The sequence below is a fragment of the Oncorhynchus gorbuscha genome, linkage group LG16 (assembly GCF_021184085.1).
Source record: "Oncorhynchus gorbuscha isolate QuinsamMale2020 ecotype Even-year linkage group LG16, OgorEven_v1.0, whole genome shotgun sequence".
Lineage (NCBI taxonomy): Eukaryota > Metazoa > Chordata > Actinopteri > Salmoniformes > Salmonidae > Oncorhynchus > Oncorhynchus gorbuscha.
Window position 1 is genome coordinate 94,524,563 of NC_060188.1, and position 16,102 is coordinate 94,540,664.

Sequence of the window (16,102 nt, forward strand, 5' to 3'; positions counted from 1 at the left end):
CCCATAATGACGCCACAATACCCCATAATGACGTCACAATACCCCATAATGACATCACAATACCCCATAATGACATCACAATACCCCATAATGACATCACAATACCCCATAATGATGTCACAATACCCCATAATGACATCACAATACCCCATAATGACATCACAATACCCCATAATGACATCACAATACCCCATAATGACATCACAATACCCCATAATGACGTCACAATACCCCATAATGACATCACAATACCCCATAATGACGTCACAATACCCCATAATGACATCACAATACCCCATAATGACATCACAATACCCCCTAATGACATCACAATACCCCATAATGACATCACAATACCCCATAATGACATCACAATCACTCTAGAAAGTAATTGTTTCTCATGTTATTTTCAGAACATATTACAGGTTGCTTTCAGAGTCCCTACTGGGAAGTGTTATCTTGTTTCTGGGATAAAACATTTAGTTTAAACATTTAGTTTAAAACTGTGTGGCACTAAAAGTGAAAAGTCACCTGCACATTCGCAGTCAGAATTGGCCTGTTAGTTATTTAGTTAATACAATGAAAGGTATTCAACACTTGAATTTAAACTCAGCTTCAAGCACCCAAACAGATTACTCTTCTCATAATGATACGAACAGACACATTTAAATATGCAAAAGTGTAAATAACCTCTGCACTCCGCAATCAGAATTGGATCTTGACTTTGACCTTTTTAATGCAATTCACAACTAGTTCTGAGGGCGTATTAACAGAAAGCTGTCTGTCTGCCTGCCTGTCTGCCTGCCTGCCTGCCTGCCTGCCTGCCTGCCTGTCTGTCTGTCTGTCTGTCTGTCTGTCTGTCTGTCTGTCTGTCTGTCTGTCTGTCTGTCTGTCTGTCTGTCTGTCTGTCTGTCTGTCTGTCTGTCTGTCTGTCATTCATGCGTATGAATCCGTTAGTTAAGATCTTCCTCTACTGACTGGCTCTTCCTCCCGTGGACATGCCACCTGTGCCGTCTGCCAACTTGTCACAGGGCCGCTGGCATCGCTGTTAATGTATTCCTGGCACGGTGGGGAGGGCCTGCGGCGCAGGGAGCAAGCACAGCACTACGGTGCAGCTTAACATCCAGAGACACACAGATTTACGCTCTGAGAAGAACGTTTGACTCTCACTGAGAAAGTGATGGGATCATTAGGACGTCTCATCATACAGTGAGCAAATTCAGTGTTGTTGAGATGGGTGTTTAAAAAATATAACGCTGGAAGGACAATATTTCAGTTACACTGATGTGATGATTTTGAAACGGCACCACGGCAATGCCATTATCTGGTGTTGTGTCCACAGTACCGTTCTAAAGCCAGCCTGGAGCTGAGAATACACCCATGAAAAGAGGCAAGTAGCGACCCCCTGTAGCTGAGAATACACCCATGAAAAGAGGCAAGTAGCGACCCCCTGTAGCTGAGAATACACCCATGAAAAGAGGCAAGTAGCGACCCCCTGTAGCTGAGAATACACCCATGAAAAGAGGCAAGAAGCAACCCCCTGTAGCTGAGAATACACCCATGAAAAGAGGCAAGAAGCGACCCCCTGTAGCTGAGAATACACCCATGAAAAGAGGCAAGAAGCAACCCCCTGTAGCTGAGAATACACCCATGAAAAGAGACAAGTAGCGACCCCCTGTAGCTGAGAATACACCCATGAAAAGAGGCAAGAAGCGACCCCCTGTAGCTGAGAATACACCCATGAAAAGAGACAAGTAGCGACCCCCTGTAGCTGAGAATACACCCATGAAAAGAGGCAAGTAGCGACCCCCTGTAGCTGAGAATACACCCATGAAAAGAGGCAAGTAGCGACCCCCTGTAGCTGAGAATACACCCATGAAAAGAGGCAAGTAGCGACCCCCTGTAGCTGAGAATACACCCATGAAAAGAGACAAGAAGCGACCCCCTGTAGCTGAGAATACATGGATACATTATGAGCAAGTAAAATTTGGTTATTGAGGATGTGGGTTTGTTTTTCTGCTGGGATTTTTTCTGCTTTCCAAAAACATGGAAAAAAAATATGTTCTTATTGAAGACAGAGAAACAGACAGAGCAGTGATTGACAGGCAGTCATTCAGACAGACAAACAACCAGACAGACAAAACAACCAGTCAGACAAACAACCAGCCAGACAAACAACCAGCCAGACAAACAGCCAGCCAGACAAACAACCAGCCAGACAAACAACCAGCCAGACAAACAACCAGCCAGACAAACAGCCAGCCAGACAAACAACCAAACAGACAAACAGCCAGCAAGACAAAACAACCAACGAGACAAAACAACCAGCCAGACAAACAACCAGCCAGACAAACAGCCAGCCAGACAAAACAACCAACCAGACAAAACAACCAGCCAGACAAACAACCAGACAGACAAACAGCCAGCCAGACAAACAGCCAGCCAGACAATCAACCAACCAGACAAACAACCAGACAGACAAACAGCCAGCCAGACAAACAACCAGCCAGACAAACAGCCAGCCAGACAAACAGCCAGCCAGACAAACAGCCAGCCAGACAAACAACCAGCCAGACAAATAGCCAGCCAGACACACAGCCAGCCAGACAAACAGCCAGCCAGACAAAGAGCCAGCCAGACAAACAACCAATGAGACAAAACAACCAGCCAGACAAACAACCAACCAACCAGCCAGCCAGCAAATACAAATAGCCAGACAGACAGCCAGTTATCCATATGCATGCTGTAATGTGAAATATTGTCTTATTAAATACAGACATACTATGGTTCCCAGACAGACAGACAGACAGACAGACTATGGTTCCCAGACAGAAGGACAGACAGACAGACTATGGATTCCAGACAGAAAGACAGACAGACTATGGATCCCAGACAGAGGGACAGACAGACAGACAGACTATGGATCCCAGACAGAGGGACAGACAGACAGACTATGGTTCCCAGACAGAAGTGTCAGGTTTTGGCCAGGGTTGTTCCGGTTTTTAGTCACTAGATGCCCCCATTGTGCCTTTTGACCTTTTGTTTTCCCTTGATCCCCATTATTATTTGCACCTGTGCCTCGTTTCCCCTGATTGTATTTAAACCCTTTGTTTTCCTCTGTTCTTTGCTCTGTGTTTGTATGTTAGCACCCAGCCCTAGTACTCTGAGAACTCTTGTTGATCCCGGTGGACTGTCTTGTGGAATTCTGTTTTTTGTTCTTGTTTGTTTGTTTGTTTTTGAGTATCTTTTGAGGCTTTTTGTGCTTTACCTTCCACCTTGTGGATTTACCTTTTTGTCTTGGAGGATTACCTTTTGTTCTTATGGAATTCCTTTTGAGGTTGTGGAGTTACATGTTTTCCTGAAGAACTTCACTTTTTACTTCATTAAATACACCGTCTCAAGTACTGCTGTGTCTGCCTCATCTTCTGGGTTCTGCCGACTATTCGTGGTTCAGTTGGTTAAGTGACTGTTTCTCACTCCGGAGACCCGGGTTCGTAACCGGGTCCTGACAAGAAGGACAGACAGACTATGGTTTCCAGACAGAAGGACAGACAGACAGACAGACAGACAGACAGACAGACAGACAGACAGACAGACAGACAGACAGACTATGGTTCCCAGACAGAAGGACAGACAGACTATGGATCCCAGACAGAGGGACAGACAGACAGACTATGGATCCCAGACAGACAGACAGACAGACAGACAGACTATGGATCCCAGACAGAAAGACAGACAGACTATGGATCCCAGACAGAGGGACAGACAGACAGACAGACTATGGATCCCAGACAGAGGGACAGACAGACAGACTATGGTTCCCAGACAGAAGGACAGACAGACAGACTATGGTTCCCAGACAGAAGGACAGACAGACAGACTATGGTTCCCAGACAGAAGGACAGACAGACAGACTATGGTTCCCAGACAGAAGGACAGACAGACAGACTATGGTTCCCGGACAGACGGACATTTACATTTACATTTAAGTCATTTAGCAGACGCTCTTATCCAGAGCGACTTACAAATTGGTGCATTCACCTTATGACATCCAGTGGAACAGTCACTTTACAATAGTGCATCTAAATCTTAAAGGGGGGGGGGGGACTTATCCTATCCTAGGTATTCCTTAAAGAGGTGTGGTTTCAGGTGTCTCCGGAAGGTGGTGATTGACTCCGCTGTCCTGGCGTCGTGAGGACAGACAGACAGACTATGGGTCCCAGACAGACAGACAAACAGACAGACAGACTATGGATTCCAGACAGAAAGACAGACAGCCTATGGATCCCAGACAGAGGGACAGACAGACTATGGTTCCCAGACAGAAGGACAGACAGACTATGGTTCCCAGACAGAAGGACAGACAGACTATGGTTCCCAGACAGACAGACAGACAGACTATGGTTCCCAGACAGACAGACAGACAGACTATGGATTCCAGACAGAAAGACAGACAGCCTATGGATCCCAGACAGACAGACAAACAGACAGACAGACTATGGATTCCAGACAGAAAGACAGACAGACTATGGATCCCAGACATAGGGACAGACAGACAGACAGACTATGGTTCCCAGACAGAAGGACAGACAGACAGACTATGGTTGACAGAAAGACAGACTATGGGTCCCAGACAGACAGACAGACTATGGTTCCCAGACAGAAAGACAGACAGACAGACAGACAGACAGACAGACAGACAGACAGACAGACTATGGTTCCCAGACAGAAGGACAGACAGACAGACTATGGTTCCCAGACAGAGGGACAGACAGACAGACTATGGTTCCCAGACAGAAAGACAGACAGACTATGGGTCCCAGACAGAAAGACAGACAGACTATGGATTCCAGACAGAAAGACAGACAAACTTTGGATCCCAGACAGAAGGACAGACAGACTATGGATTCCAGACAGAAAGACAGACAGACTATGGATTCCAGACAGACAGACAGACAGACTATGGATTCCAGATAGACAGACAGACTATGGGTCCCAGACAGAAAGACAGACAGACTATGGATTCCAGACAGAAAGACAGACAAACTTTGGATCCCAGACAGAAGGACAGACAGACTATGGATTCCAGATAGACAGACAGACTATGGGTCCCAGACAGACAGACAGACAGACTATGGATTCCAGATAGACAGACAGACTATGGGTCCCAGACAGACAGACAGACAGACTATGGGTCCCAGACAGAAGGACAGACAGACTATGGGTCCCAGACAGACAGACAGACAGACTATGGGTCCCAGACAGACAGACAGACAGACTATGGATCCCAGACAGACAGACAGACAGACTATGGGTCCCAGACAGACAGACAGACAGACTATGGGTCCCAGACAGACAGACAGACAGACTATGGGTCCCAGACAGACAGACAGACAGACTATGGGTCCCAGACAGACAGACAGACTATGGGTCCCAGACAGACAGACAGACAGACTATGGGTCCCAGACAGACAGACAGACTATGGGTTCCAGATAGACAGACAGACTATGGGTCCCAGACAGACAGACAGACAGACTATGGATTCCAGACAGACAGACTATGGGTCCCAGACAGAAGGACAGACAGACTATGGGTCCCAGACAGAAGGACAGACAGACTATGGGTCCCAGACAGAAGGACAGACAGACTATGGGTCCCAGACAGACAGACAGACTATGGGTCCCAGACAGACAGACAGACAGACTATGGGTCCCAGACAGACAGCATATCCTTGTCTGCACCACATTGGCTGAAATATGTTGAGAGTGTACGGTCATGATGCCAGACTCCTCGACGGCTGTTCCGAGTCTGACTGACTCTTCAATCACAACCGAAGGGGACTCCACTTGGCTGGGTAATGCCACGCTCAAGATTATCCTTTTAACAACATGGCTGACGACAGCTGCCAACTGGCATCACTTAAAAGAACACCAATGTCACTTTCAGTTGATGTTCCTCACTAGCCTGCTAGCCTAGTGGCGGTTTCCATGGTTTCACCAGGAGACCAATATGTCCTTTGGGGGAAAGGTGTAGGGGAAGGGGGGGGCTCATCTTGTTTTTTTTTACAGTAGAGAAAAGGAAATGTAATTTAAAGATATCTCTGAACTGTCAGAAGACATCCCAGAGTAAATCATGTGTCATGGATGGGTTTTACCATGAAATAGGGTGCCTATTTCAGCACATTAAGCCAAACTGTTTCTGGTAAGGATGAGTGCAGTCTAACCATGTCATGTCCTTGGGCCGACAGCTCATCTACTCATCTCTCCAACTGGTCTGTCTGGTCTGACCCACTGGAGTAGTCTGTGTCTGTCTCTGTCTGTCTCTGTCTGTCTCTGTCTGTCTCTGTCTGTCTCTGTCTGTCTCTCTCTCTCTGTCTGGTCTGACCCACTGGAGTAGTCTGTGTCTGTCTCTGTCTGTCTCTGTCTGTCTCTGTCCGTCTCTCTCTCTGTCTGGTCTGACCCACTGGAGTACTCTGTGTCTGTTTCTGTCTGTCTCTGTCTCTCTCTCTCTCTCTGTCTGGTCTGACCCACTGGAGTACTCTGTGTCTGTCTCTGTCTGTCTCTGTCTCGCTCTCCCTCTCTGTCTGGTCTGACACACTGGAGTACTCTTTCTGTCTCTGTCTGTCTGTCTGTCTGTCTGTCTGTCTGTCTGTCTGTCTGTCTGTCTGTCTGTCTGTCTGTCTGTCTGTCTGTCTGTCTGTCTGTCTGTCTGTCTGTCTGTCTGTCTGTCTGTCTGTCTGTCTGTCTCTCTTTGTATTTTCCTGTCTGATGTTTGTATTATGTTTTGTGTTGCTACCATGCAGTGTTGTCATGTTGTGTTGCTGCCATGTTGTTGTCATGTTGTGTTGTCATGTTGTGTTGCTACCATGTTGTTGTCATGTTGTGTTGCTGCCATGTTGTTGTCATGTTGTGTTGTCATGTTGTGTTGCTACCATGTTGTTGTCATGTGTTGCTACCATGTTGTTGTCATGTTGTGTTGCTGCCATGCTGTTGTCATGTTGTGTTGCTACCATGTTGTTGTCATGTGTTGCTGCCATGTTGTTGTCATGTTGTGTTGTCATGTTGTGTTGCTACCATGTTGTTGTCATGTGTTGCTACCATGTTGTTGTCATGTTGTGTTGCTGCCATGTTGTTGTCATGTTGTGTTGCTGCCATGCTGTTGTCATGTTGTGTTGCTACCATGTTGTTGTCATGTTGTGTTGCTGCCATGCTGTTGTCATGTTGTGTTGCTACCATGTTGTTGTCATGTGTTGCTGCCATGTTGTGTTGTCATGTTGTGTTGCTCCCATGTTGTGTTGTCATGTGTTGCTGCCATGTTGTTGTCATGTTGTGTTGCTCCCATGTTGTTGTCATGTTGTGTTGTTACCATGTTGTGTTGCTACCATGTTGTTGTCATGTTGTGTTGCTACCATGTTGTTGTCATGTTGTGTTGCTGCCATGTTGTTGTCATGTTGTGTTGCTGCCATGTTGTTGTCATGTTGTGTTACTACCATGTTGTTGTCATGTGTTGCTGCCATGTTGTCATGTTGTGTTGCTACCATGTTGTTGTCATGTTGTGTTGCTGCCATGTTGTTGTCATGTTGTGTTGTTGTCATGTTGTGTTGCTGCCATGTTGTGTTGCTGTCATGTTGTTGTCATGTTGTTGTCATGTTGCGTTGCTGCCATGTTGTGTTGCTACCATGTTGTTGTCATGTTGTGTTGCTCCCATGTTGTTGTCATGTTGTGTTGCTGCCATGTTGTGTTGTCATGTGTTGCTCCCATGTTGTTGTCATGTGTTGCTGCCATGTTGTTGTCATGTTGTGTTGTTGCCATGTTGTGTTGCTGCCATGTTGTGTTGCTGTCATGTTGTTGTCATGTTGTGTTGTTGTCATGTTGTTGTCATGTTGTGTTGTTGTCATGTTGTTGTCATGTTGTGTTGCTGCCATGTTGTTGTCATGTTGTGTTGTTGTCATGTTGTGTTGCTGCCATGTTGTGTTGCTGTCATGTTGTTGTCATGTTGTTGTCGTGTTGTGTTGCTGCCATGTTGTGTTGCTACCATGTTGTTGTCATGTTGTGTTGCTCCCATGTTGTTGTCATGTGTTGCTGCCATGTTGTGTTGTCATGTGTTGCTCCCATGTTGTTGTCATGTGTTGCTGCCATGTTATTGTCATGTTGTGTTGCTCCCATGTTGTTGTCATGTGTTGCTCCCATGTTGTTGTCATGTGTTGCTGCCATGTTGTTGTCATGTGTTGCTGCCATGTTGTTGTCATGTGTTGCTGCCATGTTGTTGTCATGTGTTGCTGCCATGTTGTTGTCATGTTGTGTTGCTGCCATGCTGTGTTGTCATGTGTTGCTCCCATGTTGTTTTCATGTGTTGCTGCCATGTTGTTGTCATGTGTTGCTGCCATGCTATGTTGCTGTCTTAGGTCTCTCTTTACGTAGTGTTGTGTTGTCTCTCTTGGCGTGATGTGTGTTCCTATATTTATGTTACTGATTTTACATTTTTAATCCCAGCCCTCGTCCCCGCAGGAGGCCTTTTGCAAGGCTGTCATTGTAAAATGTGTGCTTAGCTGACTTGTATGTGTGTGTGTGTGTGTGTGTGTGTGTGTGTGTGTGTGTGTGTGTGTGTGTGTGTGTGTGTGTGTGTGTGTGTGTGTGTGTGTGTGTGTGTGTGTGTGTGTGTAGATGTATCTCCAGATGGAGAACTAACCAACAGCCCGGGAGCTTGCTAGCCTCCCACAGAGTCAGCAGAATGCAATTCTTACTCACATCTACCTCCCGATGCTGTCAACAGTTCTACAACAGCAGGGCTTCTGTCTACCTCCCGATGCTGTCAACAGTTCTACAACAGCAGGTCTTCCGTCTACCTTCCGATGCTGTCAACAGTTCTACAACAGCAGGGCTTCTGTCTACCTCCCGATGCTGTCAACAGTTCTACAACAGCAGGGCTTCTGTCTACCTCCCGATGCTGTCAACAGTTCTACAACAGCAGGGTTTCTGTCTACCTCCCGATGCTGTCAACAGTTCTACAACAGCAGGGCTTCTGTCTACCTCCCGATGCTGTCAACAGTTCTACAACAGCAGGGCTTTTTTCAAATGTATTCATCACCTCCCGATGCTGTCAACAGTTCTACAACAGCAGGGCTTCTGTCTACCACAGCCAGAAGAGGCTGTCCAGTTCTACAACAGCAGGGCTTCTGTCTACCTCCCGATGCTGTCAACAGTTCTACAACAGCAGGGCTTTTACAGTGTGTTCAAATCAAATGTATTCATCACATACATAGTTTCCAGCAGGTATCTGGCACAGCCAGAAGAGGACTGGCCACCCCACACAGCCTGGTTCCTCTCTACCCGGCACAGCCAGAAGAGGACTGGCCACCCCACACAGCCTGGTTCCTCTCTACCCGGCACAGCCAGAAGAGGACTGGCCACCCCACACAGCCTGGTTCCTCTCCACCCGGCACAGCCAGAAGAGGACTGGCCACCCCACACAGCCTGGTTCCTCTCTACCCGGCACAGCCAGAAGAGGACTGGCCACCCCACACAGCCTGGTTCCTCTCCACCCGGCACAGCCAGAAGAGGACTGGCCACCCCACACAGCCTGGTTCCTCTCTACCCGGCACAGCCAGAAGAGGACTGGCCACCCCACACAGCCTGGTTCCTCTCTACCCGGCACAGCCAGAAGAGGACTGGCCACCCCACACAGCCTGGTTCCTCTCTACCCGGCACAGCCAGAAGAGGACTGGCCACCCCACACAGCCTGGTTCCTCTCTACCCGGCACAGCCAGAAGAGGACTGGCCACCCCACACAGCCTGGTTCCTCTCTACCCGGCACAGCCAGAAGAGGACTGGCCACCCCACACAGCCTGGTTCCTCTCCACCCGGCACAGCCAGAAGAGGACTGGCCACCCCACACAGCCTGGTTCCTCTCCACCTGGCACAACCAGAAGAGGACTGGCCACCCCACACAGCCTGGTTCCTCTCCACCCGGCACAGCCAGAAGAGGACTGGCCACCCCACATAGCCTTGTTCCTCTCTAGGTTTCTTCCTAGGTTCTGGCCTTTCTAGGGAGTTTTTCCTAGCCACCGTGCTTCTACACCTGCATTGCTTGCTGTTTGGGGTTTTAGGCTGGGTTTCTGTACAGCACTTTGAGATATCAGCCGATGTAAGAAGGGCTTTATAAATACATGTGATTGCTAAAAGGGGCAGTGAAATGAGGATGTGCTGGCTTCCTCAATAACGCATTGTCCACCCTTTGGGTAGTGGACAAGTGGACACTTCATGCGAATGTTCACAGTTACAGTCACTCACCCTTCTAGATAACTTGAAACAGTCCAACCGGGTCTTGTGCCTAGCCAACGCATTTAGCCAATTATCTTCAACCGGCTGGTGTGAGACCGTGGCAAATTTGCTTTGTCATTGGGGCTTGTTAGGGCCCGTCAATAAATTACACAATAGAAATGGGACAATGTCTACATGTCGCACATCTTTCAGTTGTCTCGTTCAATTATTTCAATATTTGTCGGTGCATTTCTACAATGTATAGTTGGTTTGAGTTTTTTTAAGTCTTTGAAATTTGGAGCTATTGACATTTAAAAAAAAATGTTGTCCCGTGTAGAATGTGTAATTTCCTGATGGTGCCTAACTAGCCTCATAGGGATATCGAATGTCAAACCAAATTGACCACGGGCATTACGATCGGGTCGCTTGCAGCTGCAGTTAGAATTGATTATTACTTAGGTGTTGCCAGCTGTGCGCATGTGGGCAGGGTTGAAGAAAGAACGAACCCAAGGAAAAGTGTTAAGGTACCCTTCATACCATGACACCCCCTTTGTTCATATCATCTGACAAATCTCACTGACTTTATGACAAAATAATGATCCTATTTACACTTTATAGTAAATGTTGACACTAGCATTAATGTTTCTGACTCCTGTAGATGCCACCGAGGCTGTTTTCAAAACCAGAAGTTGTTTTTTCGGGGCAGCCACTCTTTAAAGGGTCAATCTGCAGTAGCTAAATCAATTGTACTCATAAATGAATAATATGTACTCATTGATTCTTGAAGAGTTTAACTCAGAAATGCCTCATGAGCTTAGTTCAACTGTCGTACCCCATCAGAACCCAAAATATAAACTTACTTTTTACTCCAAAGTACATGTAAACAAAGTACATGTGAACAAAAAAACGATATGGCCTCGGAACATGGTTAAAACCATCATTTTGATTTAATGGATTCCTTGCATCCATAGCGAGGTCTATGACTTTTCTCCAGTCTCAGCTTTTTACCAAAACAGTTGGTTTTGATGCTTTAAAAAAAATTGTTTCAACTGCTGATTGACCCCTTTAAAGTCCAAAATAAGTCCAACTTGTCCAAACTGAAACAGCCACAAAAACAATTGACACCATAGAGTTAGGGTAGAGCTGCAGGGTAGCCTAGTGGTTAGAGCATTGGACTAGTAACCGGAAGGTTGCAAGTTCAAACCCCCGAGCTGACAAGGTACAAATCTGTCGTTCTGCCCCTGAACAGGCAGTTAACCCACTGTTCCTAGGCCGTCATTGAAAATAAGAACTGTTCTTAACTGACTTGCCTGGTTAAATATAGGTATAAAATATATAGATGTAACATTATGTGCCATTATGGAGAATATGACAGCATTGGGGCTATCTCCATTTTAAAGTTGGATGCGCCATTCTCTACCAACTGAGGACCACCATTTGGGTAGTGGACAAGTGCACACTCCAGAAAAAAGTGTAGCTTATTTTATTTATTTTATTTAAACTTTATTTAACTAGGCAAGTCAGTTAAGAACAAATTCTTATTTTCAATGACGGCCTAGCGGGGAACAGTGGGTTAACTGCCTTGTTCAGGGGAACAGTGGGTTAACCGCCTTGTTCAGGGGAACAGTGGGTTAACTGCCTTGTTCAGGGGAACAGTGGGTTAACTGCCTTGTTCAGGGGAACAGTGGGTTAACTGCCTTGTTCAGGGGAACAGTGGGTTAACTGCCTTGTTCAGGGGAACAGTGGGTTAACTGCCTTGTTCAGGGGAACAGTGGGTTAACTGCCTTGTTCAGGGGAACAGTGGGTTAACTGCCTTGTTCAGGGGAACAGTGGGTTAACTGCCTTGTTCAGGGAACAGTGGGTTAAATGCCTTGTTCAGGGGAACAGTGGGTTAACTGCCTTGTTCAGGGGAACAGTGGGTTAACTGCCTTGTTCAGGGGAACAGTGGGTTAACTGCCTTGTTCAGGGGAACAGTGGGTTAACTGCCTTGTTCAGGGGAACAGTGGGTTAACTGCCTTGTTCAGGGGAACAGTGGGTTAACTGCCTTGTTCAGGGGAACAGTGGGTTAACTGCCTTGTTCAGGGGAACAGTGGGGTTAACTGCCTTGTTCAGGGGAACAGTGGGTTAACTGCCTTGTTCAGGGGAACAGTGGGGTTAACTGCCTTGTTCAGGGGAACAGTGGGTTAACTGCCTTGTTCAGGGGAACAGTGGGTTAACTGCCTTGTTCAGGGGAACAGTGGGTTAACTGCCTTGTTCAGGGGAACAGTGGGTTAACTGCCTTGTTCAGGGGAACAGTGGGTTAACTGCCTTGTTCAGGGAACAGTGGGTTAACTGCCTTGTTCAGGGAACAGTGGGTTAACTGCCTTGTTCAGGGGAACAGTGGGTTAACTGCCTTGTTCAGGGGAACAGTGGGTTAACTGCCTTGTTCAGGGGAACAGTGGGTTAACTGCCTTGTTCAGGGGAACAGTGGGTTAACTGCCTTGTTCAGGGGAACAGTGGGTTAACTGCCTTGTTCAGGGGAACAGTGGGTTAACTGCCTTGTTCAGGGGAACAGTGGGTTAACTGCCTTGTTCAGGGGAACAGTGGGGTTAACTGCCTTGTTCAGGGGAACAGTGGGTTAACTGCCTTGTTCAGGGGAACAGTGGGGTTAACTGCCTTGTTCAGGGGAACAGTGGGTTAACTGCCTTGTTCAGGGGAACAGTGGGGTTAACTGCCTTGTTCAGGGGAACAGTGGGGTTAACTGCCTTGTTCAGGGGAACAGTGGGGTTAACTGCCTTGTTCAGGGGAACAGTGGGTTAACTGCCTTGTTCAGGGGAACAGTGGGTTAACTGCCTTGTTCAGGGGAACAGTGGGTTAACTGCCTTGTTCAGGGGAACAGTGGGTTAACTGCCTTGTTCAGGGGAACAGTGGGTTAACTGCCTTGTTCAGGGGAACAGTGGGTTAACTGCCTTGTTCAGGGGAACAGTGGGTTAACTGCCTTGTTCAGGGGAACAGTGGGTTAACTGCCTTGTTCAGGGGCAGAACGACAGATTTACTGTACTGTAACATATTGTACGGTAGTAGTTCTCAATCTTTTGAACAATCATGAGTCAAAATTGCATTTAACTCTACTGTACCGTATCCTACTGTACTCTAGTGCACTGTACTGTACTGTACTGTACTATACTGTACTGTACTCTACTCTAATGTACTGTACTGTACTGTACTGTACTCTACTGCACTGTACTGTACTGTACTGTACTCTACTGTACTGCACTATACTGCACTGTACACTACTGTACTGTAATCTACTGTACTGTAATCTACTGTAATCTACTGCACTATACTGTACTGTAATCTACTGCACTATACTGTACACTACTGTACTGTACTCTACTGTACTATACTGTACTGTACTATACTGCACTGTACTCTACTGTACTGTACTCTACTGTACTGAACTCTACTGTACTGTACTGTACTGTACTGTAATCTACTGTACTCTACTGTACTCTACTGTACTGTAATCTACTGTAATCTACTGCACTATACTGTACTGTAATCTACTGCACTATACTGTACACTACTGTACTGTACTCTACTGTACTCTACTGTACTGTAATCTACTGTAATCTACTGCACTATACTGTACTGTAATCTACTACACTATACTGTACACTACTGTACTGTACCCTACTGTACTGTACTGTACACTGTTGAGGAATAGGACAGATAGATGAGGAATAGGACAGATTGATGAGGAATAGGACAGATAGATGAGGAATAGGACAGATAGATGAGGAATAGGACAGATAGATGAGGAATAGGACAGATAGATGAGGAATAGGACAGATTGATGAGGAATAGGACAGATTGATGAGGAATAGGACAGATAGATGAGGAATAGGACAGATAGATGAGGAATAGGACAGATAGATGAGGAATAGGACAGATAGATGAGGAATAGGACTCTGACAGATAGGAAGGGAAGAATGTGCATCTTTTGGTGTTAAGGAAAACCCCTAGATATGAGGTCCCCAGAAAGAAGGGCACTAGACACAAGGGCACTAGAAATAATGCCCTGGAAAGAAGGGCACTAGACACAAGGGCACTAGAAATAATGCCCTGGAAAGAAGGGCCCTAGACACAAGGGCACTAGAAATAATGCCCTGGAAAGAAGGGCCCTAGACACAAGGGCACTAGAAATAATGCCCTGGAAAGAAGGGCACTAGACACAAGGGCACAAGAAATAATGCCCTGGAAAGAAGGGCACTAGACACAAGGGCACTAGAAATAATGCCCTGGAAAGAAGGGCCCTAAACACAAGGGCGCTAGAAATGAGGCCCTAGAAATAATTTGAGACGTCCCTCAAGAAACCAATACAAAACTGGATATAAGATGATAATACTATCTCACAATAGCTTTATATTCGGTTGGGTTAAATGCAGAAGGCACATTTCGGTCGAAGACATTCGGTTGTTCAACTGACCAGGTTTCCCCCCTTTTCCTTTCTCTACGACCTACGGTATGAAATCCCCTCTTGATTTGGAGCATACATACCACAGCTCTAACCACCCTCAACAAGTGCAACCTATAAAAAAACTTCCCCCGAAGCCGAGTGAAATGGAGGACATTAGTCACTGTTTACAGGATTAACTAAGTAAAGGTCTTACCAGAGACTGTGACTTTAGCCGTGCGACTGACTATGGCCCCCACTCCCTCCAGCGCTGCCAGACACTGGTAGAACCCCTCGTCAGGTCGGTGGTGTCGTGAGTGAACCACGTTCTGGACCACTAGAGACCCGTTAGGGAACTGCTGTCTCCTCTCGTCCACCACGGCGCTGAGCAGCACCCCGTCCTTCTTCCAGACGATAACTGGAATACCCTGATCTGACTGAGCCTCGCAGTCCAGCTGGAGAACACCGCCCCGTAATGTCACCGTGTCCTGGGGTTCCAGAACCAAGCTGAAGTCCACGAACACCTGGCCTGTCTGGGACGGAGATGACGATGAGGTCTCTGCACCTGGAGGAAAGAGAGAGGTGGAGGAAGGAGAGGTTTAGTCTCAGAGCATAGTCCACGAACACGATTGTATTCAATACATAGTCCTGCCTCAATTAAAGTTGGTAACAAACTGAAATCATAAAATAGAAGGTGTGATACGGCACCTAAAATTATACCACTAAACCACTGGACCCAAGTCCTCCCCGAAAACATTGCTTTATATAGACATTTTGTAAGATTTATTTTATATTTTATAAACTACCCATTAGCACAAACCTCATATCCAGCTACCCACTATCACACACCTCATATCCAGCTACCCACAAGCACAAACCTCATATCCAGCTACCCACTAGCACACACCTCATATCCAGCTACCCACTATCACACATCTCATATCCAGCTACCCACTAGCACACACCTCATATCCAGCTACCCACTATCACACATCCCCTATCCAGCTACCCACTATTACACACCTCATATCCAGCTACCCACTATCACACATCCCCTATCCAGCTACCCACTATCACACACCTCATATCCAGCTAAATCAAATCAAATCAAATCTACCCACTATCACACATCTCATATCCAGCTACCCACTATCACACACCTCATATCCAGCTACCCACTATCACACACCTCATATCCAGCTACCCACTATCACACACCTCATATCCAGCTACCCACTATCACACATCTCATATCCAGCTACCCACTATCACACATCTCATATCCAGCTACCCACTATCACACATCCCATATCCAGCTACCCACTATCCAGCTACCCACATCACCCTATCCAGCTACCCACTATTACACACCTCATATCCAGCTACCCACTATCACACATCCCCTAT

The 16,102-nt window shown here is 46.7% G+C and overlaps 1 protein-coding gene across 1 annotated transcript in view; it reads right to left on the reverse strand.

Annotated features, from left to right (window-relative positions):
• The window catches only part of dcc (DCC netrin 1 receptor), a 670,683-nt gene that overhangs the window by 430,396 nt on the left and 224,185 nt on the right, over positions 1-16,102 (reverse strand). Inside the window, 1 exon segment of the mRNA XM_046305873.1 lies at positions 14,913-15,260. Within this exon segment, the coding sequence (XP_046161829.1) occupies positions 14,913-15,260 (348 nt within the window).